The sequence below is a fragment of the Meles meles genome, chromosome 7, assembly GCF_922984935.1.
Source record: "Meles meles chromosome 7, mMelMel3.1 paternal haplotype, whole genome shotgun sequence".
In the NCBI taxonomy this organism is placed as follows: Eukaryota; Metazoa; Chordata; class Mammalia; order Carnivora; family Mustelidae; genus Meles; species Meles meles.
In genome coordinates, this window is record NC_060072.1 from 10522775 (window position 1) to 10547219 (window position 24445).

Here is a 24445-nt window from a genome sequence, read left to right on the forward strand (position 1 = left end):
TTGCCCGATTGTGAACCCCATGTAAGCTTGTCCCCCCCATGTCCAGAACACTGTCGCTACTTAAACATTGTGGAAAGTACCAATAAGTGACGGTTACTGAATTCCAGCTCAGGAACCCCCCCTCCCTCTGCAGCGGCCGCTGGTGTCACTCTGTGCTGAGGCAGGCTGGACATCCGCTTCCCGAGCAATCCCTCACTCTCTCTTCGGCCGGCACTGCCTGTTGGGAAGTTCTTTTGCCTTTTCCTGGCCTTGGCAGGGCCACTGCACCCCTGCCCTGCTCTGAGGGGACCTCCATCACAAATCCAGCCTCTGGGGACATCTGTCTGGGTGGCCGCCGTGCTGCCCTGAGGATGAGGGTCTAGGACCCTCTGAGGGCCGACTCTTCCCTGTCTGGCCCGCCTGCCTGCAGCTGGGAAAGGAATGAGGGTGAAGGGCCTGAAAGGGGGCATCAAGGACGGCAGGTGTGGTCACAGGGAGGAAGGACCCCACTCCCGAGATGGATCACGAGCTTTATTCTGTCTTCGGAATGAGTCCCAGGACAGCCACGCATGCCTGGGAAATCACGGCTTCCACCCTCTCAGTGATGACAGAGGCAGGTGAGGACCAGAGAGGGAAAGGGGGCGGCGGCGGCAGAGACCACATAGCCAGCGTATGCCAGTGGCGGGAGAGGACCTCGGGGCCCAGGCTCCTCACAGCCCCGTCCTCCTTCCCTGACCTCTCACTGCCCCTTCAGGGGCCAAAGGAGGCGGGAGCATTGCCATCCAGTCCCCAGGCTGCCATGGGGCCTGTGCAAGTCCTCAAATGTCCGCCAAGGCCCCCTGCAGATGCCCCACTCTGACCCTCTTCAGCACCGTGTCATTACCAGGCACTCGCACACCTCCAGAGATGGGGATCTCACTACTCACAAGACAGCTCCTCTCTCCTGACTCCACGAGAGGTGTGTGCGGGTCAGTGGGGGCGGAGGGGAGGAGCGACTGTCTTCCCTCCCCTGGGGAATACGCCTTGCTCTGGCTCGCCCACTCAGGCTGGCGGTGGGGCAGAAGCAATGGCATCTCCGGCTTTCCTGCTGGGGAACTTCCCTCCAGAGACTCCCCCGGCGCCCGTGCGAGGGGGTGAGGAGAGCTTCTGAGAAGGAGCCTGTTCACCGAATCCTCCTCCAGGCTGGGCCTCCCTGGAGGTGGAGCTGCCTGCCTGTGTGCGGGGGAAGTCAGCTCCACCCTTGGCGGCGCTACCGTGGGTCGCGGCTGCCAGGACCCCGCTGGGGCAGTGCTCAGGGCTGGGACTCTGCCCCAAGCTTCTATGTCCCTCAGCGGCGTGGGCGCTGCCTCCAGGCAGCCCTCCTGGTAACCACCGATCACAAGCCTCTCTCTTCTTAGCTTCTTGGCTGTACCACCAGCCCTGTTTGAAGACATCTGTCTGCGATGCTCTCTGCCATTTTCTTGAGGAGTCCCACTTGTCCTTCCTCCAAAATGGACATCTTTGCGATTGGAGCCCGTTCTGCTCTTGGCTTCCCGGGAACCTTTGGTCAGAGTCCCTCCAGCTCAGGCAACAAGAACGGCCATCTCCAGCCAGGGCCTTGGGCGGATCCACTATAATCTTGTCCTTCTACCTGAAGGAAGTGGTTCCTGAGGAGGGAGGCGGCAGCTGGAGCACTGCCGGGACCTGCCCCACAGCTGTTAGCGTCACTGGGGTTGGGGGGTACAGACACAGAAGGGGCTGAGAAGTTTCTATCCAAACCCCCAGTGTCTCAAGAACAGAGGTCTGTGACTTGGCAGAGGACACACGGCCAGTTGGAGATGCAGCTGGGACGGAGACTGCGGGTTCTGGGTCCAGTGCTCCGGGTCCAGTGCTCCTGGCAACTCCCGGCGGTCCTGTCGGTGGGTCTGAGCTCTGTGTGTGTCCCTCAGGCAGGGACGGCCAAGCCCCAGCTGAAGACAGGGGAGGGGCTGGCTGAGAACCCCCTTGAGCAGAAGAAGGAGGCGTTACCATGGCCAAGGGCAGGAAGCCCTCAGGATCCCCGCGGCTCCTCCTCCCCCAAGGGCCGACAGCATTTCAGAGTACAGGAGATGTTTCACGGAAGAGGAAATTGAGGCCCAAGGGGAGGACAGGGTGCTGGGTTCTGGGGCAGGTGCCTCTTTAGCTGCTGTCCTCGCTCCTTGTTGCAGTGACGTGGGGCAGGGGGTGGGGGCCTTTCGGGGTTTCCCACCCATCCTCCTGAGCCTTGCCCCCCACCCCACTCCTGGTAGCTGAAAGTCACGGGGGCAGGGGTGAAGTCTGTGGGCCAGGAAAGGGTGCCCTGTGGAGGGACGTATGTCTCCAGGAGCCACAGGTCACGGGGCTCCCGTGATGCCCGCCCCCCTGCACTGCCTCCTAGGATGCTTAGTGCTTGCTGGCAATCTTCTTCTTCCGAGCAGAGACCAGGTCATAGAAGGGGACTCGGGTGATGCTGGCTCTGAAATGAGAAAGGTGAGAGGATGGCAGGGCTGAGCTGGCCGCCAGCAGGCTCTCAGCTCAACCCCAGGCTTGTAGCAGGGGCGTGGGTCTCCCAGGCCCGATGGCCTCACCAAGGACCAGGCCCTAGTGAGTCAGCCCTGCCCGGGAGAGGGTCAGGCTGAGAGTGGAGAGTCTTGGGAATTCTGCCCCCCAAGTTCTTTGGACCCCTCTTCAGACTCCCAGAGGAGGTGGGAGGAGCCTAAGTGGGGCCAGCAGGCCTGTTGCCCCCCCCACTGGCTGTGTGGCAGAGCAGGCCCCGCCCCTGAGGGGGTGGAGAGAGGTGCTCAGGGCCTCATCTGTGAAATGGAGGTCCCAGTGGGTCCTGCCGGGCTGCTTCACAGGACTACGGCATGGCTCGAGGACATGGACCCCACAAGTCCCTGGGACACAGCCCCTGGCCCAGCGACCACTCTGGTGTCTTCCTCTGGCTGATGGGACCCACCGTCTCCCATGTCTCCCCATTGGCTCCTGCCCCTCACCTGCCTTCCTTCCACCTGTCCCTCCACTGCCCATCTTGGAACCTCGAAATCAGCCCCTACACCATGCCTTCTTCACCTGGCCACACCCCTTCTCTGTTTCCGGTGCGCCCCCCCCCAGAAACCTCCACTAGTTGCCATGGCGATCAAGGTCTTGCTATTCCACGCAGCCTGGTCTCCCACTGCCCCCGTCCCCACAAAGCCACATGCCCCATCCCCCACACTGCCCGGCACCAGCACCCCCAGGACTGCGGGCTGCTGTCCAGGAGGGCCACCCATTGACCTGCTCTCTGTCTTCACCAGCACTGGTCCTTCCCCCTACAGAGCCCTTCCCTCCGTCTCTACCAGGTCTTTCCAGGCTCCCTCTGGGTCCCGGTGCTAATGAGAGCACCATTCAAGAGCACTGACCACGCGCCAGGCACCCGGCAAAGAGCTTTTCGCGCAACATCTTGCGGGATCGTCCCCCTATTCCATGACGCTGGGACCTTGCTCCCCTGTGTCCCCAAGGCCTGGCTGTGGAGTCTGGGCGGAAGATCTTGTATGCCAGAGACAGGAGGGAGATTCCGGATTAGGCCCTTTTACAGGCAAGGAGACAAAGCCCAGAGAGAAGCAGGGGCTTCCGGAAGGGACAGGAGGCCCAGACAGCCCTTACCGGATGGCCTCGATCCACTGGTCACGCTCCTCTGCGCTGGAGGCCGAGATTCGATACGACTCGTGCTTGCCTTCCACCACCTTGCCCTCGCCGTCCGTCTTACACGCCTTGATCTTCTGGCCCCGGCAGCTGGGGTTGTAGAGCTCCAGGCAGAACTGCGGGGAGGTGGCTGGGTGAGGGCCGGGCAGGGGTGGGAGGGCGGTTGGGCCAGGCTTTCTGGGGCGTTCGGCGAGGACCAGCCACTTGGGGCTCGGACAGAGAGCGGGATACACCCCACCCGGGGCCGGCTTCCCGTGCCAGGCCAGGGGGCCAGAGCGGCTCCTTCTCATGCTGAGAACTTACTATGTGCCAGGCTCGAACTAAGTCCACCATTTCCCCTAAAACCCCCAGCTCAGTGGCCGGGAAACTGAGGCTCAGGAAGGAGCAAGGCTTACTCGAGGTCATCAGCTAGTGTCAGAAGCAGGCTCCGAGAGACAATGATACCATGTCTTTCTGATGCCATTGACCTGCCCGCAGGATCCATGGCCTCGGGAGGGAACCTGAGGCAACCCCAAACCCCACCGAGGGCCTCCTGGAGGGCCCGGGCCAGCCGCTCTCTCCTCCCACCCGGGCTTCAGAAATTCCCCCAGCGGCTTGGGCTCTCAGGACCCCACTGCGCCACCTACTGGCTTTTTGGGGTCGTCCACCTTCTGCACGGAGAGGTTCTCAAGAGGTATGATTCCCCGGGGCTCCTTGTCCTGCAGGAGGGGCAGGGGAAGGCCGGGATCAGCAAATGCAGCCTTGACACCCAGGGCAGGGAGTGAACTTGTGGGGCTCCCCAAACTCATAGAGGAGCGCACTCATCTTTCCAGATTCTGTCCAGCCCTGGATGAGGGGGTGGGGGGCAATGCATGGAGAGCCTGGGCTGGGAGTTAGGAGGCTGGGCTGTAAGCTTGATCTGGCCTTGGCTCAGTTTCCCCCTCTGTGAAATGGGTGCAGAGAGGGGTGAATGATCTCAAAGGTGCCCCACGCTCTGTGAGTGGACCTCTTAGTGGGAGTTTGGGAGGAGGGGGAGGGGCAGGGGCAGGCTCAGGAGCCCACGGCTCACCGTGGTGAACTCGAAGTAGTAGAGACAGTTGTCCGTCAGGATGAACCATCGCCGTTTCCATGTCTTCACGCGGCCTCCTGCAAGAAGCCAGTGGCGCAGTCAGCCGGACTTCCTCTCCCTGTTCTCGTCCATGGACACATCCTTCCATAGGAGCGGGACCTAGAGAGCTTTCCTCTGTCCCCTCCCCTCAAACCTCCCAAACCCCAGCTCACCACACGTTCCCCCAGACCCATCGCTTTGTTTCTCAAATACCCTAGTGGCACTCATCACCCCAGGCTAGCCCTGGCCACTTGACTTGGCATTCAAGGCTCCTCCATGATCAGGCCCCAGGACCAGCGGCCACCCTTCCCCCTCAGCTCATCCCTTGGCCTACTCCCTGACTGGCACTGGGCTAAGCATCTCATCTTTCGCTTGCCAGACAATGTCCTAGATGTTTTTAGAAAATATTTGCTTATTCATCCCTAGAACTACCTATCGGGAGGACCTGTAATTAACCCGATTTTTTGGATGAAGAGGCCAAGGCACAGGGAGGCTCAGTTGTGGGCTCAAAGTCCTGCAGCAGAGCTCAGATTCAAGCCCGGTGTCCTAGCTCCAGAGCCCAAGTGCTTGGCCATTTTGCCACACATTGAACCACACACATCTTGGTGACTGTGATCCCCATTTCACAGTGGTGGAAACCGAGGCTGAGGAACCTGACCACTGGCACATGCGTGGAGGAGCTGGGATCTGTGACTCAGAGTCTCCCTAGGGCTGGGAGGGGTCTGTTGGGCAAGGAAAGATTCCCTGTGGTCTGCAGAAGGGCTGGAATCTGGGTATGGGGACACGGAGGGCTTGAGCAGGCACCCCCCAGCCCAGGTCTCTGCTCCAACATGAGGTGTCTGTCCTTAGCTGCCTCCAAATGCCACTGTCCCTGGCTGGGCTGTCTCTGCTGGGGACGCATCCGGGAGTGTGCCTGGGGCCAGGGGCTGGGCCCTACCAGGTTCGGCAGCCTGTCTGGGCTGCAGCAGCCTTTCCCCTCAGCCCTCATCTGTGGCTCCTCCCTGCGGGCTGGAGGTCCTCCCAGCCTCCTCGTCATGCTGAAGGGAAGCTCCCCTGAGCCACATCCTGTCCCACTTCCTCCCCCATCCTTCAGGGACACCCAACCCTCTGCTCACCCACTTGTTGGCTGTGTAGCCTCAGACAGGTCCCCTAACCTCTCTGGGCGTGGCTTCCTCAGAAGCCCTCCAGGAAGAGAGACAGGCGTGTAGTTGAAGTGTCTAGGGGTCTGTTGGCCTCTCACCTCCTCTTCCTGCTCGTCCTCCCCCGCCCCCACTGTCCCACGACAGACAGATGGAGGAATGGGGCAGGTGGATGGCTGGGGGGCCAGGTTCCCTGACTACACCCCCGAGGCTTCATGTCAATGTGTCCATGTGTCTGGTGTGTGCCTGAGTGTGCCTGCCACGTGCCCGTGTGCCCTAGTGTGCCCGAGTGTGCGCCTCACCCAGTTTGAGCAGCCAGCCCTCGCGGTCGGGGTTGAAGAAGGTATGAGTGAGGTCGTTGCCGTCGTCCTCAGGGATGGAGAAGGGTTCGCTCTTGATGCTGTCGAAGAGGTTCTGCCCCAGAGAAGGGAGGCAAAAAGCAGGCTGTGATGTCCATCCCAGTCCGGAGCCTGGACCCTGCCGGGCCCCTATGGCCTGGAAACCCTCCCCGCTTCCCCCAGGTGGCTGGGGCCCCCAAACCCCACCGCCTGCCAGGTCCCCCCACCCTGGGCACTGGGGCCAGAGCAGCATGCGTGGAGGCCGCCCCTCAGAGAGATGGGGCCCAGCTGCCTCGCCCGTGCCTGTTTGCTTGCTGGGCTGGGTCTCCCCCACTGGGTGGGGTGCTCCCCCAGGGCACACCTGGGTGTCACAACCCCCAGGACTTCCCCAGGGCCTGGCCTCAAACCACGTGGCCACTCTTTATTAACCAGGCAGTTAATGGTGCCCCCCACCTCCCCAGCATCCCCACCCTGGCCCCCACTGCAGACAGGGGCACTCAGCTGGGACCTGTAGACCCCCACACATGTCTACCTGTGCAAGCACACATATAAATGCTCAGACACAATCGCATACGACTGAGGGGACAGCAGCCAGGGGCAGGGCCTCCTTAGGTAACATCCATGAGGGGAGGGGATCCCCTTTTTGCTTAGCTGCTATAGCGGAGACTTCCAGGTATAACTTTGGTTGGGGGACACAGAGGAGCAACCAAAGGGTGGGAGTTTGACTGCCCCTGTCGGGAGGCCCGGCCCAGGGACACACTTCAGGTGGGATGCCCAACTTGGCTCTCAAGGGCAGCGACCTGGTGGGAGTTCCCCGAAAACAGATTTCAGTTCTCCACACAGGACCTTCTAGCAGCTAGAGCTGCTGGAATACGGATGGAGCAACCTGGTATGGTAATGAGTTCCTCGTCACTGGAGGTATGCAAGCCAGGGCTGAGACCTCCCCGTGGGGGAGTTGAGGATGTCTGCAGTGGATCTTCTCAGTGTGTTTTGAACTTGTGTTCTATGATCAACCTGCCCTTATTTCCAAGTGTTTGGAAAAACATTCTCGACTGTTTCTGCTTATTAAAACCAGACACAGCACTGGGTCTCCATCTCGAAGATAATTAAATCACTTCCTTCTGTTGCCTTGGTGTATGCTGCTGTTCTGATGGTTTCCTTGAGATTTTAAATGAAAAATTTCACAAGTACTGTCTGATTCCCCCAAAGTTTTAGAAATGGTGTTTTCTGGTTTTTAAAAGGTCTTTGCTGACCTGATAGTTCTGGGGTTGTAATCCTGCCAGAAACAGCTTTTCCTAGGCTTGATGGAGGTGGCTGTGGACTGTCCCCAGAGTCCTTGGCTCAGCCTGGCTGTGCTGGTGGGTGTAGGGAGGAGCAGGGACCATCTGCCCTTTTTTGGAACCCCCACACCCCTCGAGCAGCTGGGCAGCCCTGTGGCCCCTCCCGCCCAGGCCCAGCCCTGGGAATTCGAGTGGTGGTGCTGGCTGATCGAACAAAGGCCAGTGGCCGAAAGGCCTTTTCAGCAAAGCTGTCAGCACAGACAAACATTTGGGAGGCCTAGGACCAAGCAGGGGCCCAGACAGGGGGGGCCTCATCCTCCTTGTGTGATACCCACAAGGGGCCCCTGGCAGCTTCTGCGGGTGGCCTGTCAGCTTGCACATTCTGCCCCCGCAGAGGAAACGGCTCGGTTCATCTACTGTTCCAGCACCTTGTAAACACCAGCCTTCCCACATAAGTAAACACCCCTGCGTGGCGGGGGCGGCCACCAGACCTGGCTGGGTAGACCTGATTAGAAAGACAACCGCCACCTTCCAGAGGCTCTGCTGGTCTTGTCTCCTCTCTCTCTGCCCCTGGCTTTCCTTTGGGGACTCCCCTGCCCAGACACTCTCTGTCCAGGTTGCTGAGGGGGGGTTGACACCCCTCCCCACCCCAGACTCCAGGAAGGAGGGACTGACTCCAATCTGGCCACAGTGACTGGTTTTTAGGGAGGACACGTGACCCAAGCCAGCCAATAGCCCTTAATTCTGGGACTTTAGTTTTAACTGCTAAGCCAGAACGAACACTGAAGCTGCCTGGGCCATCGCTGCCAACTCTGCCGCAACTTGAAGAGAGGCCATTTAGGAGGGAAGCTCCTAAATAGAGGAGAAGGCTGCCAAGAGTTGGAGAGACCAGACTGAGTCCTGACCTCACTGGGCACCTGGATCTAGCCGAGCCTGAAGCTAATCGATCCCCGATCTTTTCCATTACATGAACTGAGATTCCTTTAGCCAGGAAGCAACTGGTAGCTGGGTAGCATAGCCAAGTCCTTCATCCCTAAAGCCTGCCTTCTGGTCTCTGCAGAAGGAAGGGCCCTGGAATCAGACAGACATGGTTCGAATCTGGTGTCCTCATAAATATGAGACCCCTGGCCAGCTACCACTCTTGGAGGTCGGTTTTCTTTGCTGTAAACTGGGAAGGGTGCCCACTGCTTAAGGGTGTCAGGAGAAGTTAATGAGAACATAGATGGACCAGAACTAGGCCTGGTATATGGTCAATTCTAATGGAGATGGAGATGTTTAGACAAGGACCCAGGAGGTCCAGGGTTGCCCACAGCAGAAGATGCCCTGAACTGGGAGATTGTTTCCCTGCCTGAGCCTCAGTTTTTCCGCCTATAACACCAGAGGCTGGAGAGCACTCCTTCTTGGCCTCTCTCCTTCTCCCCCTCTCCCACCTAAGCTCCCTCTCTGGGCAGCTCTCTCAGGGGAGTGGCCCCCTTCTTGGCATTTCTTGGGTACCTGCTGAGGGCCAGGAGCTTGAAGTGTATTAACCCTGCTTCTCAGGAGAGCCACCTGAGGACACCAACATCTGCCCACTTTGCGGATGAAGAAACTGAGGCTTACACTCAAGGTCACATAGCCATAAAGGGCAGAGCTGGCATCGGATCTCCTATCCTCTGAGTCCACACCCTGAGTCTCTTAGGCATTCTGCCTCAACCCTCTCAGGAAAACCAGGGCAAGACGTGCTCCTGTCGCCTGTCCCCCACCTCCAGCAGGGCCCAAGTGTCAGGACCGTGATGGGGTACTCCTTCCACAAAGTGGCAGACTTTGACTATTTAACAGTGATTAAAGGTGAGTTCTTGCTTTTACACATAGGGAAGATGAGGCCCAGAGAGAAGGCAGGCAGATGCCCCCTAAACCGCACAGCACCCGGGCATCCCCCCCCGGAATTTTGCAGTAAAAGCCCTTGAACAGCGAGGACCAGGCTTGTGTGGTTCTCTTTGCGTGGCTCCCTTTGTGTGGATTCCCTTGTTGGTTTCCCTTTTTTAATCCAGGGAAGCCTCTGGATTCATTAGCGACTGGAACGACTCAGGCACTTGGGCTAAATACCTTACATTTCTACACAAATCCCATGAGCTGGGAGCTCAGAGAGGTCAAGCCACTTACCCAATGTCGCACAACCAGAGAATGGGGGAGCAGGGACCGGGATGAGGCTGTGACTCCAACGCTCCCTTCCTCCTCCCTCCCCTCTGTGCTTGCTTCTCTTGGCTGCCGAGGAGGATAATAAACCCTTCCCAGACCTCCCAGGCAGAGCGTGAAGCTAAATTGAGGTACTAGACCCTCAAGCCCTAGGAGGAAAAAGTCACAAGCTCTGTACAAACGTAGCGTAGCGCATTGTTATTAACAAAAGGCTTGAATTGGGAAAAATGCAGAAGGAGGTGCTCAAGAAGGCTCTAGGGGGGCGGTTGGGGGGGATGAGGCAAGAATGCTGGCCTGTCATTAACTCATTATCTGCCAGACCAGGTGCGCCCAGCCTCCTGCCACCGGTACCACAATGAGATAACTTACCGATTCCCAAACGCCTTTGAGATTTCGGGCATTTTACTAAGTGCTGGGGTTTTAAAGTTATTATTAATTCTTCTTCATCGTGACCTAAGCCACCATTTAGAAACTATGCTCTCTGTACCTGGCAGGGGCTCTGGCCTTTACATCTTTACAAATTGCTACTCCCAGCAGCTGGGTGACGCAGGCGTCATTATCCTGGTTGAAAGAATGGTGGCTTGGAGGGAGGCGGTGGTGAGTCATTCCCCAAGGTCACAGATCCGCAAACGGGGGTGGGGGGTGGGGGGGGGGAACTGCATTTGACTTGAGCTCAAACCAGCTCTCAAGGCCTCATCCTGGTTGGGGTCCCCTCCCCAACCCTTGCCCTCATGATAAACTTTCCCCTTTGAGGACTGAGGAGAGTGGTGGGCTAAGGGCATGGTAGTTCTCAAACAGGGAGGGGCACCCGAGTCCTTCCAGACCCAGGCTTCGCCCCAGACTTGGCGGGGTGCTAAGCTGGGAGGGGGGGTTCGCACCTTCTCCTCCCCTCCTGCCAGGCTGTCACCAGGAGGCGACGGGAACTTTATTGAGCTCTGGGGCATCCTTGGTCCTGGAAATTAGCTGTCAGTTCATTTTTGCTGCACCAGGTTCTGAAGCTCACTTCTGTGTTTACGACATGGTTGTTCGCAGCACCGTGTTGCCCTTAGTTCCCTGGCAAACCCCTGAGGCTGTCATTCGAAGCCTCCTTCCAAGGGGCTCTGGCCCCACCTTGCCCCTGTCCCTGTCCATTCACAACCACAACCCCAGCCAGCTACTCTGGACCCTTCTCCCGTTCCTAGCCAGGTGAGGCCTGGGTTCTGGCAGTTTCCCCTTTCTGGACTGTTCTTTCTCTGTTTCCCTCTGTGAAAACTCCCATTCAACCTTCAAGGCCCAGTTCAAAAGTCACCTCCTCTGTGAAGTCTTCCAGGATGACCCCTTTCCTCTGCCCCCAGGAGAGGGACAGTAGTGTCCTCTGTGTCCCTGTAGCTATGTTCCTGTAGTTAGTACAGCATGAATAATAATTCACAGGGCTATAATTCATATATGCATCATCTTCCCACCAGACCCTGAACTTGGCCTAGGCTTGGTCTGTGGCTGATTCATCCCTGGGTGCCCCGTGCTGGGCACAGGGCCTGGTGCAGTGTGGCAGGGGTGGGGTCTGTTTGAGGAAGAGACAGGAAGCCCACATTCTGCTTGGCTCACAAGCTGCCTTATGGAAGACCTCAGTTTCCCCTTCTCTGGAGGAGGGAAGGCTTTGAGCAGAGACAGAATTTTCAACTCTGACATGCTGAGAGTCTAAGAATCTGGGATTCTAAGCAATACAGCTGTGCTGTGTGAAGCACCCTTTCTAGAAGGTGTGAATGAATGACGGGTGCCCAGGGTCCCCCAAAGGATGGGGTCTGGGAGGACCTCCTGGGTGGTCTATAGCAGACATCCTCTTTAAGATGGGCCCCCTTGGACGTGCCCATCTCAGGACTGACCCCTTTCTGGTGGCCCATCTCAAGACAGACAACAAGCTGGGGGGTCCATCTAAGAGGACCCCCCTCCTGGGCTATCCACCCATGGGTAGGCCCTTCTTGGGTCCCTGGGGACCAGATGGGGTGGGCCTTGCCCCTCTTACCCGCAGCTGCTCCTCAGGCAAGTCACTGCCATCATTGATGCCGCGGTTCATGGACACGAAGCGCTCGAAGGGTGGCCTGTCCCGGACATTGGGGTTGTGGAGGCTGGTGTTGAGCATGATGATGGAGAAGGACAGGACATAGCAGGTGTCTGCGAGATGGGACAGTGGTCACAGTCCTGGCTCCAGTCACTCTCCCCTCCTCTGCCCTGACTGCTTCCAGGCACCAAGCATCACCCGTCTCAACGCCCCAAGGCCCACGTTGTCCTAGCTTGGCATTTGAGGCCCGGCCTCCTCCCCACTCTTGCAGGCCTCCCTGCTCCAAACAAACTTCAGCGGCTGAGTCCCTCCCACACCTTCCCACCCCTGCACTTGGGCTCCCGCAGGGTGGGGGACTGGGGGCCCTGCCGGGCACGCACTCCCCCTCCCTTTGCTACCCACTTCAACCCTCTCCTTTCAGCTCCAGCTCCAGCTTCTCCCCGAGCCCTTCCAGCCCCCCTGCCCACTCTGTTCTCTGCCTCCTCAGAACTCGGAGAACACTTATGGTTGGCTACGCTGTTCAAGGCTTAGTCATGGGCTGCTTGGCCGGCTTGCCGGCACGGCGGGGCTCCTGGGGCCCTAGCTGCTGTTCCATTCTTCAGACTTTCAGGGGCTAAGCATTTGGGAGGGAGGTGTTTGCTCCTCTGGGGCATTTTGAAGCCCCAGGTCCTGAGCCAGGGCAGACCAGCTGTGTCCCCGGTGCCCTGGTGGACCTTAGGGATGTGCCTGACCTCCTCTGTTTCTCCATCTGTGACATCGGGAGGTTTAAACCGAAGTGTCCTCATGCTCTGTCTGGGACACTGAGGATTTCACCTCTGAAAACAGCCGCACCCAGCAGAACCACCTAGTGGCTGCCCGTCCCCATTACAGCCCTGTGAGGCACGTACCCTTACTATCCCCACTGCACAGAGCAGGAAACTGAGGCACAAGGGGGTGGGGGGTTACAGGCACCGTCACAAAATGAAGCGGCTAGACTGTTCGATTCAAGTCTGGGGCTTTAAAATTCCATCCTTTCTGCAAGTATGTTGTGCACCCACCACTGCTGTGGACGGGGGAGTCGCTGGTGAATAAATCTGACATGCCCCCGCCTCGTGGGATATTTAGACTAGTGGAAGTGACAGAGGACAGACCGTATCTGGATTTGATGCAGAGAGGACACTGCTGACCTCAGAGAGCGGACGCCAGGATCACCTGATGATGCCCAGGTAAGGCTCAAGAAATGGAATGCGTTATTGTTGTTAAACTTCAGGTACAGAGAAGAAGCCAGGACAAGCCTGCCGCGATGGCTTCTTGTCCGCTCTGCTAGGGGTGGGATGGTCGGCTGCTGTACTGATCTTCGCTGAGATCTTTCTAGACCCCTTCGCCCCCGGCCTCCTGCCCAGCGTGTTTCTTGCCACCGGCCTTTGGTCTGATGAAAACTCCTGCCTGCAAAGTCCTTTCTCCACCTTGACCTCCTGGAGAACACTTACTCATCCTTTAAAGCCCTTTTCAGATCTCACTGCCTCTGGGAAGCCGTCCTGGATAGGCTGACTCTGCCATCGCTGCGCTTAGCCAGGGGAACCGTGCATTATTTCCTGCGTCCTCTCCCAAGGACTGGGTCCCAGAGGCAGCTCTGGCTGACAAGCGCCCAGCAGAGGGCCTGGCCCAGAGTAGGCACTCAGCGGAAGTCTGGCTCCCGGGGCCCCGAGCATCAAGGGAGCTCAGGGGGTGGGGCGGCCATGCGCATGCCCTGGAGGGGTCCCACAGCCCCAGGTCCCCTCCAGCGCGAGCACCTGTGGATTGGAAGACGCCTGGGTTGCAGAGACAGTATCGGGTGGCAAATGTCTCCATCATCCTGTCGATCTTCTGGGCCTCGCCTGGCAGCCGGAAGCTCCACAGGAATTGTCTGGGGGAGGAATGGGGCTGTGGGTGAGGGGTGACTGCGGACCCTGGAGAAGCTGCTCTGCCTATCTTGCCTAAGTCTTTATCCTGTAGATGGGAGTGTCTGCCCTGTCCTTTAGGCTCAGGGGGAGGTGGCTTTTCTCTCAAAGTACAGGAGCAGAGTGTGTGCTCCCCTCTGCCCTTCTGGTTCCAGAACCCTTTGTGGCCTCCTCCGCCTCAGCCCGGGGTGGGGCGCTCTGTCTGCCCCGGGATCGGGCCGGGGACCCCCGGACAGGTGCATTCTCTTGGCTGGGCTTTCCTGTTCTTTGAACCTAAGTCCTTCCAGAGCTTCAAAGTTAGTTCCTCAAGTCAAGTGTTGTCTGTACAGCTCCTCTCACACCTCCCCCTGGGCCTCACCTTGGCCTGAATGCCCAGGGACTGCTCAGTAATGAATAAAAGAAGGAAGGAATGAATACTGAGACTCCCGACCATCCACCCCTCCCTTAAAAAGCATAGGAATCGAACAGAAGGCCACATTTCTTGGATGGTAGTGGCTTCTTCCTTTTCTGCCTCGCGAACTCCTAATCATCCTTCAAAGGCCAGATCTAATGCCCCCATTCAGGAGCTGATTTTCCCAGCATTACCCCTAGCAACAAGACTTACTGAGCCAATTCTAAGTACTTTCTGTTTAGTTGTTACAGCCCTATGAATTTGGTACTATTGTTATTATATTTATTTATTTATTTTTAAATAATTAATGAATTAATTTGAGAGAGAGCAAGAAAGATAGTGAGAGAGAGAACAAGTGGGGGTGGGAGGGCAGAGGCAGAGGGAGAAGCAGACTCCCTGCTGCGCCGGGAGCCAGACACAGGTCCTGATCCCAGGATGCTGGGATCATGACCTTAGCTGAATACAGAACTTTAACCGACTGAGTCACCCAGGTGCCCCTATTATTATCATTTTTTAAAAGATTTATTTGTTTATTTGACAGAGGGAAAGAGTGGGCGGTGGGACAGAGAGAGAGAGAGGGAAAAAAATCTCAAGCCAATTTCCTGCTGAGCGCCGAACCTGACGTGGGGCTCTATCCCAGGACCCCAAGATCATAACCTGAGCTGACACCAAGAGTTGGATGCCCAACCGACTGCGCCACCCAGGCACCCCTAATCGGTACTATTATTATTCCCGTTTTGCAGACGAAGAAACTGAGGCACAGAGATTTGCCCTGGGGGTGAGTGGCAGAGCTGGGATATGAACCCGGCAGTCTGGCTCCAGAATTTCATATATATGATAGAGGGAATACCTACCATGCTGTATTAATAAAACAAATGAAACTCTAATCTCAAAGGTAGCGGGGATGGCCGAAGTAACGGTAACGGTCATCATGATATTGAAATACGGCTGTAACAATGTAATGTGAGAGCATGAGGAGTCGTGGAGGCACAGGAAGGTGATCAGAGGCATCAGAGACCAAGGGCGAGGCTATGTTTGTGCCATTAGTGTGGCCCCTGGACCCCCCCCCCCAGGCTGGGCCATCTCCGGAGGCTGAGCCCCGCTCCCCGGACCACTCACCTGAGGGCCTGCACGAGGTTAAGGTTGGCAAACTCGTGGCAGTCCACGAAGGCCTGGAGGACCTGCAGGTTGAAGGGATCCCTGGAGAGGGCAGGAAGGAGGGCACACGCACTTGGGAACTTGTGGGCACCCACCTCCCAGAGGGGGTTGAGGTGGGGGAGGGAGAAGAGGGGAGCCGCGTCCTCCTTCCGGATCCAGCCACCTTCTGCTCTGCTCACCTCTGTCTACGCCCACATCATCCCCCCCACACCGCCACGGGGTGTTCACCTGGGAGGGGAGCTCTGGCTTCAGAGCAGCCCGCCCTGGGTCAAGTCCTTCCTCTGCCACTTCCTGCCTGGATGACCCTACTTAAGCCACTGGACCTTCCCAAGCCCCTGTGTCAGCAACATGTGCACTGGGGAACCTGGGAGAAGCGTTGCTGCTCTAGCTCCCCCCTTGTCACTTACAGCCCACCTGCCACCCCCAACAGCCAGAGGGGTCCTTTCTCACCACTCCTCTGCCCTGAACCCTGCCACGGAGCTCCGCCTTGTCACCTCCTACTTCTTTTCTCCCTTGGTCTCTTCTAATGTCACCAGCCTGCTTGAACATGCTTCTGCCTCAGGACCTTGGCACGTGCTGTTCCCTTTGTCTGGAATGCTCCTCCCCCAGATGTCTTCACTGCTCACCCCCTTTAAGGCATCAATTTCTCCATGAGACACTTCCTCCACAAGACTCTTGCCATCCGCAATATCTGACGTCACAGCCCTTGACCCGCGGTTCTCAGGGGTTCTCATCTCCCTTCCCTGCTTTATTTGTATTCCAAAGAACTTAAATTTTCTAACATATTTTACGTATTTTGGGATCTGTCTTTTGCGTTAGAATGTATCTCCCTAAGGACAGGATTTTTGTTTGTCTTGTTCACTAGGCTAAATCCAGCAATTTGACACTGCCTGGCACACGGTAAATACTAAAAAATGTCTATTTATTGAGCAAATGAATGAATGAAGGAAGGAAGGAAGCCAGGCTTGGGTTCAGAAGTTGGAGAGAAGTGATCAGTTAGCCCTTTCAAGCCCAAGAGTCATGACTTCCCTAACATAATTCACTCCCTCATTTACCTGCCCACATACGCACACACCTATGCACACCTGCACACCCACATTTCCTATCTCCCTAAGTCCATACCCCACCTTACCTCTCCCCCAGGTAGGTGCCAATGGCCGTCTTGTTGAGGCCCTCGCCCTTGTACAGGAACTGGGCGATGTCCTGGACATTGGGGGTCAGCAATTTGTGCTCAGTGAGATACTGGATGCCCTGTAGGGAGTACACAGAACCCATGATCAGCCGCGACCCAGTCGCCAGCTGGAGAGGAGGAAGGGAAGGTGGCGCCCTGTGGCCAGACTGCAAGACAGATGGTGGGGCATGGGGGCCTGGCATTCTGATGTAGGCACAGACTGTCCTGCGAAGTTCTGTCCCTCCTTAAGAGAAGCTGCCTTTACAAGGTGGTGAGTCTCCCATCACTGGAGGCATACAAAGAGAGATAGCATTCCTGGAATGAACCAGTTTCACGCCATGGGCTCCTCAGGTTCCCTTCTGTCTAAACTCTTGGATTATAGGCTTCAATGATTCTATGAATTTATAACTTTAAGATTCCATGATTCAGACTTTCCTTTTGTCCCCTGAAGACTCATTTATTTAAAAATAGTGTTTCATTTTTTTTCCTCACAAGTAATTTATGTTCATTGTATAAAAATTAGAAAAACCCAGCTAAATCAAAAGAAGAGGAAATTGCCAAGTCCCACTACTCAGAGGGAGACAGTGTCCATTGTGGTGCTTTTCCTTCCCTTTCTCCATGAAACTGCTTTTTCTGATCTGACGATGTCACACATAACCCTTCCCCCGCCTCCCAGCACTCAGAATCTGTCCTTCTCATTTGGGGAGTTTGAGGGGTCCGTCTCTGGTTTTCCGGGAGGGCTCCTTCACGTCCCTGTTCCTGTTGGGGAAAAGTTTGCTGGAAGATGTGGGGGCAGGTTGGGGGGAGGTTCTCGCTGACCAGCAGAGGGTCAGCTGACCTCCGTCGGGGGCCCCTCCCTGGTGGGAGGATGAGTTAGTGCGCTTGTGTGCGCGTGTACATCTGTGTGTGTGTGTGTGTGTGTGTGTGTGTGTGTCCCGTGTGGATGGGGCTGGGGTCTGATTCCTGTGGCTGCAGGAGGCGCATGGGTATGTGACACCGTGAGCCTGTGTCCCTGTGATGGGGAAGAGGCAGCCTTCTCAGGGCGAGCAGGAAATTTCCAGGGACGCCTGGGCTGCCCTGACCCCACCTCCGCCTGTCAGCCTGTGGCTTCCTCCCGCCTTTGTTCAAGCATGAAGGGAACCCGCTGCCACCTAGCTGGGTGAGAGGTGGGGCTGGGGTTGCTTGGAGGTTGGGCGGAGGAGTGGGGGATGGGGAGGGAAGGGGAGAGAGCCTGCCGGTCCCTGAGCCCTGAGTTTCTCCGTGCCAGTGTCCCCAGACTGAGAGGCTGGAAGACACTTCTGGAAACTGAGCCCCGAGATCTAAGGGCCCCACTGTCCAAAGCCCGTCTCACAAAGGAGGAAGCAGCAGAGTCCAGGCCCGTGGACCCCACGCAAGGTCCCCACATCCTTTGCCACGGCTCCCCCCTCATGCGATGCTATGGGGTGACAGACCCCTTCAGCCTCGATGGGCCGTGGGACACTGGCCGAGGTGCTGAGCTCTGCTGGGCCTCAGTTTCCTCCTCTGTATGGTGGGTAATAGTCAGTTGAGGGGAACAAGAGGACGTTGCGAAGGTGTCTGGTGTACAGCTCCCCCAGCCCCGTGACCACCTGAGCCCCCCACAAATGCCTACCTTCACGGGGTCCATGTTGAACTTCTTACGCCCGATGCATAGCTCCTTCTCTTTCTGGGCCAACCGGCTGTAGACACAAAGGATGTCAGTCGGGACCATGCCGGGCCCCCAGGGCCGCCCCTCCAAGCCCCAAGGATGCTTTGCTCCTTGGAGCAAAAGCATCTATATTCCCCTAGAGCCTCCAGTGGGGTTCTCACACCCCGCCTGGAGTCACATGGGAGAGCATGAGAAACACAGGGTCTGGGCCCCTTCCAGAGCTGCTAAAGGAGATACTTCTGATGGGCCCAGCATCAGCATTTTAACCAGCTCTGGAGCCATGGCCTTGGGAGCCCAGAGTTGCTTCAGGGAGAGCGTTGGCGAGGGGTGGGGGCGGCTGTGCTCAAAGTGGGGGCAGGACAGTGGGGAGGCTGGAGAAGAGGGCACAAGCTGGAGCCAGACTCCTGGTGCAAATCCCACCACTGTTTTGTTGGCTGAGCCACAGCAGCTGAATCACTTTATCTCTCTGGGACTCAGTTTTCTCATCTGTAAAATGGGGATGACACCATCACCTGCCTCCCAGCACTGTGGAGAGGGGGAAATGTTCGAAATAGCTCAGTGGTAGGTGCTCTGTGAATGGGATGCTGTTGTTGGAGCTGGAACAGGGCGCCTGGAGGCCCAGGGGAGCCGCTTGTGCGCCCATGCTTGCCTGTGTGACCTGTGTGTGGGGCTAGAACGATGACTAGAGGCATCAGAGACCAAGGGGTGGGGGGGGCAGGGTGGGGATTTCCTGGGACACAGATGTCGGAGTCCCTGACTGAGGCCTTAGGGGATTATGTAGGGACCAACACTCTCAATCTCTCTCTCTCTCTCTGAGAGAGAGAGAGCATGAGCAGTGGGGCTGAGGCCAGAATGGGCAGAGGGAGAGGGAGAAGCAAACTCCCCATTGAGCAGGGAGCCTCAAACTGGGGCTCGATCCCTGGATTCTGGGATCATGTCCTGAGCTGAAGGCAGAGGCTTAACAGACTGAGCCACCCAAGCACCCTGGAACCAAGATTCTTATTTGCCACAAGTAGTGAAACTGAGGCCCAGGGAGGGGCAGGGACCGGCCCCAGGCCACAGAGCCAGTGGGGGTCTTCCCACAGCAGGTGCAGGCGGATGACACCTTGTGGGAGGGGTGAGGTGGGCCAGCCTTGACCTTGCCCTGGCCAGGCTCCGGTACTTGGAAGGTCCCTGGTTCCTGGTGCTCCTCCTTGGGGCTGAACTCTCCTTCTCCCGGCCCATCCCATGATGCTCCTGGCCAGCGACTGATCAGGGGCTGGGTCAGGGTAGGTTGGGGAGACTTTGGGTGGAGGGAGTTGAGGGTAGGGTTGTCTCTCAGGAGAGGTCTGTTGGAAGTAAGGACCAGACCACACCACACGATGGAGTCTAGGGTCCTCCCTGTTCCTATCTCACCTCCACTGCTGCTCCCTCCAGGCAGACCACCTGATTTCACAAGGACCCCAGACCCAGGCATGGCCCCTGCTCCCTCATGCTCATTCCCGGGGTGTGACATCCTTGGGAAGCCACCCCAGCAGCTTCTCAGTGTCCCCTGGCCTGGCCCCTCACCTCTCCTCCGCGGTCTCGAAGCAGTCAATCTGGGCAAACACATCTGCGATCTCATCTTTCAGCTTCTGTGCGGTGGCAGGGGGTGTGACAGGGTGCAAAGTCAGGGATGGAGTCTGGGATGGAAAAAGATTCCTGAACCCCCTCCTCCCACAACCACTTTCACCCCTGGGTTTGACCCCCGACTCCACTGAAACATCACTGAGGGTCCCTACCCCTGACAGATCCCTTTCCCAGATGCTTCTTATCCTCACAATCCCAAGCCAAACTATTGCCTGTTGATGCCCAATTCCCCAAGGGCTCCTGTCTTGGGGGAGGCAGTCCCCAAGTTCCCATCCTTCACCCCATTCTATTTCCAGCCTTCCCATCTCCCCTCTGCAGCCGTGGCATCTCCTGCCTTTTACCCGACAAGCCCTCCTCCATCCAGCTGCCAGCATCCTGAAGGACAACTTGGCACCTACCTTTCCCCAACACCTTTTGTGGCTCCCTACTGCCTCCCAGCCACGAAGCATGAATTCCCACCCTAGGACCAGGCCCCGAGTCCTCTCTGGCTTCCATCACCCGTCCATTGAATTTGTCATTTGCCCTTGACTCCGTGCCTACTATGGGCCAGGAGTTATGGGTACACCAGGGTACCAGAAAGCGCAGGCCCTCTTCTCAAGGACATAGTAATCCCAGTGGAATTTACAGAAGAGGACACTGAGGTGCAGAGAGGTGATGTGACATGTCCAAGTCCTGATTCCAAGTCTGTGCTTTCCCCACTCCCCTCCGGCCTTTTTCATCTCGACCCTGCAGGAGGAACCCAGGGGAAGAGGATCCCCTAATTAATGTAATGAGAAGGAGGTGCCACGAGGAGAGCTTGGGAGAGTCCCAGGCTGCGGGAACTGTGAGTGCAAAGGCCCAGGGGCAGGGCGGAGCCTGGCACATTCCAGGAACAGAGCCTGGCACATTCCAGGAACAGAGGGCCTGCCTCAGCAGTAGCCTAAAATCAGATGAGTGAACGGCTGAGCAGCTGGTTCACTGGCGAGTGCCGGGCACACACTGGTGTTATCTTGATGAAATGGTTTAAGTTTTAGAGGGGCTGAAATGAGGCTCAGCGTGGAGATGCGGCCTGATGGGAGCCACATGGATGGGCGTAGAGCCTGCCGTCCCATGAAGTGTGGAGAGCACTGGTCGGGGCACGGCACACGGTACCTGCTTAGCTGATTGTCGTCCCTTTCCTCCCCCACGCTCCTGGCTCCCACTGGGTCCTGGTAGCTGGGGACTGGCAGTGGGGAGTCCCTCTGGGATTCTGGTCACCCCACTCCTGGGAGCCAGGGCCGATGCCATGCGTGGGCTGGAGTCCAGCCCCGCTGTCTGACCAGGCTGAGGTCAGGAGTGAGTGGGGAGGTGTGTGAGCGTGTGTGAGGGTTTGCTTGTGGGCGAGTGGGCTTGGAGGGTGTGTCAGCATGAGCGTGTGTGTGGATATGTGCATGCATGTGTGTGAATGTGAGTGTGCACACACCTGGATGTCTTCCAGAAGCTGCTTTCGGTGCCACTTGATCTGCTGCAGCTCCTGGGTCTCCCCGCTGCTCAGCTCTGCTGGGTCTGGACATAGAAGAACCAGCGGTCACGGGCCCATTCACCACCACCCCCTCCCCCACTCCGCTCAGCCACACAGGCTAGCTCTCGCTTCCCCAGGGCTCTCTATCTTCCAGAAACCCCTGGCTTGCTTGCCCTCGTCACTCAGGGCTTTAGCCCTGATGTCACTTCCTCCAGGAGGCCTTCCCTGACTACACACTCTAAAGCAGTGACTACACACTCCACCTTCCCTTCCGACCCAGCTTTGTACCCTCTTGGTACAGACTCCCTGAAATCATTTTGTTGGTTTGCATGTTTTGGTTCTGCTCATACTCCCAGCACCGGGAGAGCAGACACGTCAAGAATTTTGCTCACTGCGGCATCCTCGGACCCTAGAAAGAGCTCGACACATAGCAGGTACCCAGAAACCTTGCCGAATACCTTTGTCTTTCCTCGGAACTTTCATTTACTCCTTTCCCGTACCCCGGGTTTATCGCTCACCCCCTTACTTATTTGTGCAACCAGGAAGTGGTGTATCCTTTTGCCTCACATGCCATTGGCCAGAAGCAGTCACATGACCACACCTAGCCACAGGGGAAACTGGGAAATGAGTCTGTAGTGTGGCGGTCCTGATGCCCTTGCTATGTTAGATGGGGTGACTAGGTTTTGGGGGGACAATTCACAGTCCTTGCTCTAGACACTGAGGCTCAGAAAGATGAGGTGACCTGGCCACAGTTCCATGGGGACAAGCCGCTGAGCCAGAGTGGGACCTGGATTGGGCTGGCTACAAAGCCCGAGTTCTTTCCTCCTCATCTGGAAATGAATGAAGGGAGACATGTGTGTGCTGGTATTCTGCGCCAGGCGCCACATCGGCGTCAGCAACGCCCCCAGCACGTTGTGCGTCCTGTTCCATGCACAGCACTTGCCTTGTCAAAATCTCCACAGGCGTCTCATTACTCAGAGAGAAAAATTCTCATCCTGGTCCTGGCCTCCTCTGCCAGCCTTATTCCCCACTATTCTCAGGAAGAGTCTGGCAGTCCCTCCTGCCAGCTCCTCACGGTCCCTAACCTGTCTCTCAGTCTTACTTCCCCATTTTTGCCCATGAAACTCCTCCACCTTGGGTTGCCATTTCCTGTCCTCCTGCCCATACGCTCCCGGACTCTTTTAGGGAACCTGGTCACTTTTTTCTTTTCTTTTCTTTCCTTTTCTTTCTCTTTCTTTCTTTCTCTTCTTTCTTTCTTTCTTTTTGGGAGGGTCAGATTTCTTTAAGGTTTTGCAAGGACAGTCGTTATATCTCCCAAATGAAAGCGGAGAGAATATTTTAAACTTTTTAAAAAATTCAATGAACAGATTGTGTATGATTAGTTTCAGAGGTAGACCTCAGTATTCATCAGTTGCATAGGACACCCAGCGCTCATTACATCATGTGCCCTTCTTAATGCCCATCACCCACTTACCCCATCTCCCAACCCCCTCCCCTCCAGCAACCCTCAGTCTCTTTCCTATGGTTCAGAGTTTCTTATGGCTTGTCTCCCTTTCTAGTTTCGCCTTGTTCTATTTTCCCCTCCCTTCCTCTACGCTCCTCTGTTTTGTTTCTTAAATTCCACATACAAGTGAAATCATATGAGAATTGACTTTTTCTGATGGACGTATTTTGCTTAGCATAACACCCTCTAGCTCTGTCCACATCATTGCAAATGGCAAGGTTTCATTTTTTTTAATGGCTGAGTAATATTCCATTGTATATATATCCCACATCTTTATCCATTCATCTATCAAAGGACATCTGGGCTCTTTCCATAGTTTGGCAAGCAGAGAGAATATTAAGGGCTCCCTTTCCTTATCTCTCCCTCCCGTTGACTGAGCAGCCATCTTGGACTTTGAGATGGCAACTGGGTACTGGGATGGGGAGTTACCAAGCAAGCAGTCAATATAGGGCAAGTGTCCAACACATGTATAATGGATGCTACATTGTGCCATCTGCTCCCCCCTGCAGGACTAAGGCACCCATTTTCTCAGTGGCCGGGGGTGGGGTGGGGGCATAGGCCGTTGTTGTCCCAGCTGAGTTCCTCCCTAGGAGCCCAACTCAGCCGAATGGAGCTGCCCGTCCCAAGGGACAGCCACTGCATAAAAAGCCAAGACCTTTTGCTTAGTTTCTGGACCTGAACCAGTATTCAGACCTAAACTCTGCTGACTGAGGAGAAGGTCCCCAGAAGGAAGGGTCCTACAATGCTGGGTCAATTACATATTAATGACTGCCCTTCATAAGTGGTTCCTTCAGTGAACAGAGGGCTCCAGTAAGCTCCATGGACAGGTCACCCAGGTCCCCATGTCACCCACTGTGGTTGCACCAGGTTCCTCAGCTCACACTATGTCTGCTTGGGTGGGTCCCTCGTGATCTTTCTGGCAATGGAGCAAAATACCTGAACTTGGTTCCAGAATGGGTGGCTTAGCGTTTGGGGACCCGTAAAAACTAGATAGCTGATGAACTATATAGCCCTGCTCAAAGGTGTCCCGGAGAGACATGTGAGAAGTCCTCCCAGTGCGCAGAACTGCGGCAGGGCTGCTGGTCATCAGTTTCATGGGCAAAGAGCAGGGGCATGAAGCAGGAATACACATGCATATAGGGAGTGAAAATTCCCAAGAGGCAATCTAGACTGGAGTCAGGAGGCCAGCAGGGGGAACTCTCACCCCCTCTTCAATTGCAGACCCCACTGGAGGGACACACCCTTGCAAGCGGGAAAGATTTTAGCTCCTCCTTTACTCTCCCAGCAGGAGGAAGGAGGCTTTTCTCTTCTCTTAGCAACAGCCCAGTGGATGAGAAAGTTACAACTCAGTGATGAAAAGCCACCTTCTCTTGAGCTCCCAGGTAACCGGGGATTAATTTTCCGACTCCCCTCTCCTCTAGAAAAGAGCCTCCTCTCCTTTGTTCTGCAGACTCGCTCAGGGTTTGGCCCTAGCTCGCTTGTCTTGGATTGTAGTTCTATACTATTCTGGAATAAATCCATCTTTGCTGGTTAAGTAACTGGCAGTTTTATTTTTTAAGGTTAACAATGACCAGGAGAGGATGGCTTGGTCTCAGGCTAGAAAGAGAGAAGATTGGAAGATTGGGAACAGAGAGGTCTGAGGAAGAGAAGTGGATGGTCTCCTAGGAGTGGACACGGAGGGTGAGGATTTTTTCTTTTTAAGATTTTATTTATTCATTTGAGAGAGAGAAAGAGAAAGAGTGCAAGTAGGGGGTGGAAGGGCAGAGAGAGGGAGAGGGAACCTCAAGCAGACTCCCCACAGAGTATGAGCCTAATGTGGGGCTCGATCCCC

The 24445-nt window shown here is 56.4% G+C and overlaps 1 protein-coding gene across 3 annotated transcripts in view; it reads right to left on the reverse strand.

Annotated features, from left to right (window-relative positions):
* Nucleotides 1-495: 495 nt before the first annotated feature.
* Nucleotides 496-24445, reverse strand: part of CYTH4 (cytohesin 4) — a 29222-nt gene continuing 5272 nt past the window's right edge. The window contains exons 2-13 of one of the 3 annotated variants that reach the window (XM_046013334.1): nt 21072-21154; nt 19571-19683; nt 17987-18053; nt 16318-16436; nt 15147-15227; nt 13490-13602; nt 11682-11830; nt 6189-6300; nt 4709-4785; nt 4287-4358; nt 3622-3776; nt 496-2452 (exon numbers count right to left, since the gene is read on the reverse strand). In XM_046013334.1, the coding sequence (XP_045869290.1) occupies nt 2380-2452; nt 3622-3776; nt 4287-4358; nt 4709-4785; nt 6189-6300; nt 11682-11830; nt 13490-13602; nt 15147-15227; nt 16318-16436; nt 17987-18053; nt 19571-19683; nt 21072-21154 (1214 nt within the window). In that variant the 3' untranslated portion in view covers nt 496-2379. Of the gene's footprint in view, nt 2453-3621; nt 3777-4286; nt 4359-4708; nt 4786-6188; nt 6301-11681; nt 11831-13489; nt 13603-15146; nt 15228-16317; nt 16437-17986; nt 18054-19570; nt 19684-21071; nt 21155-24445 lie in introns of those variants that run through there. The other 2 variants (XM_046013335.1, XM_046013336.1) reach the window with 2 other exon arrangements.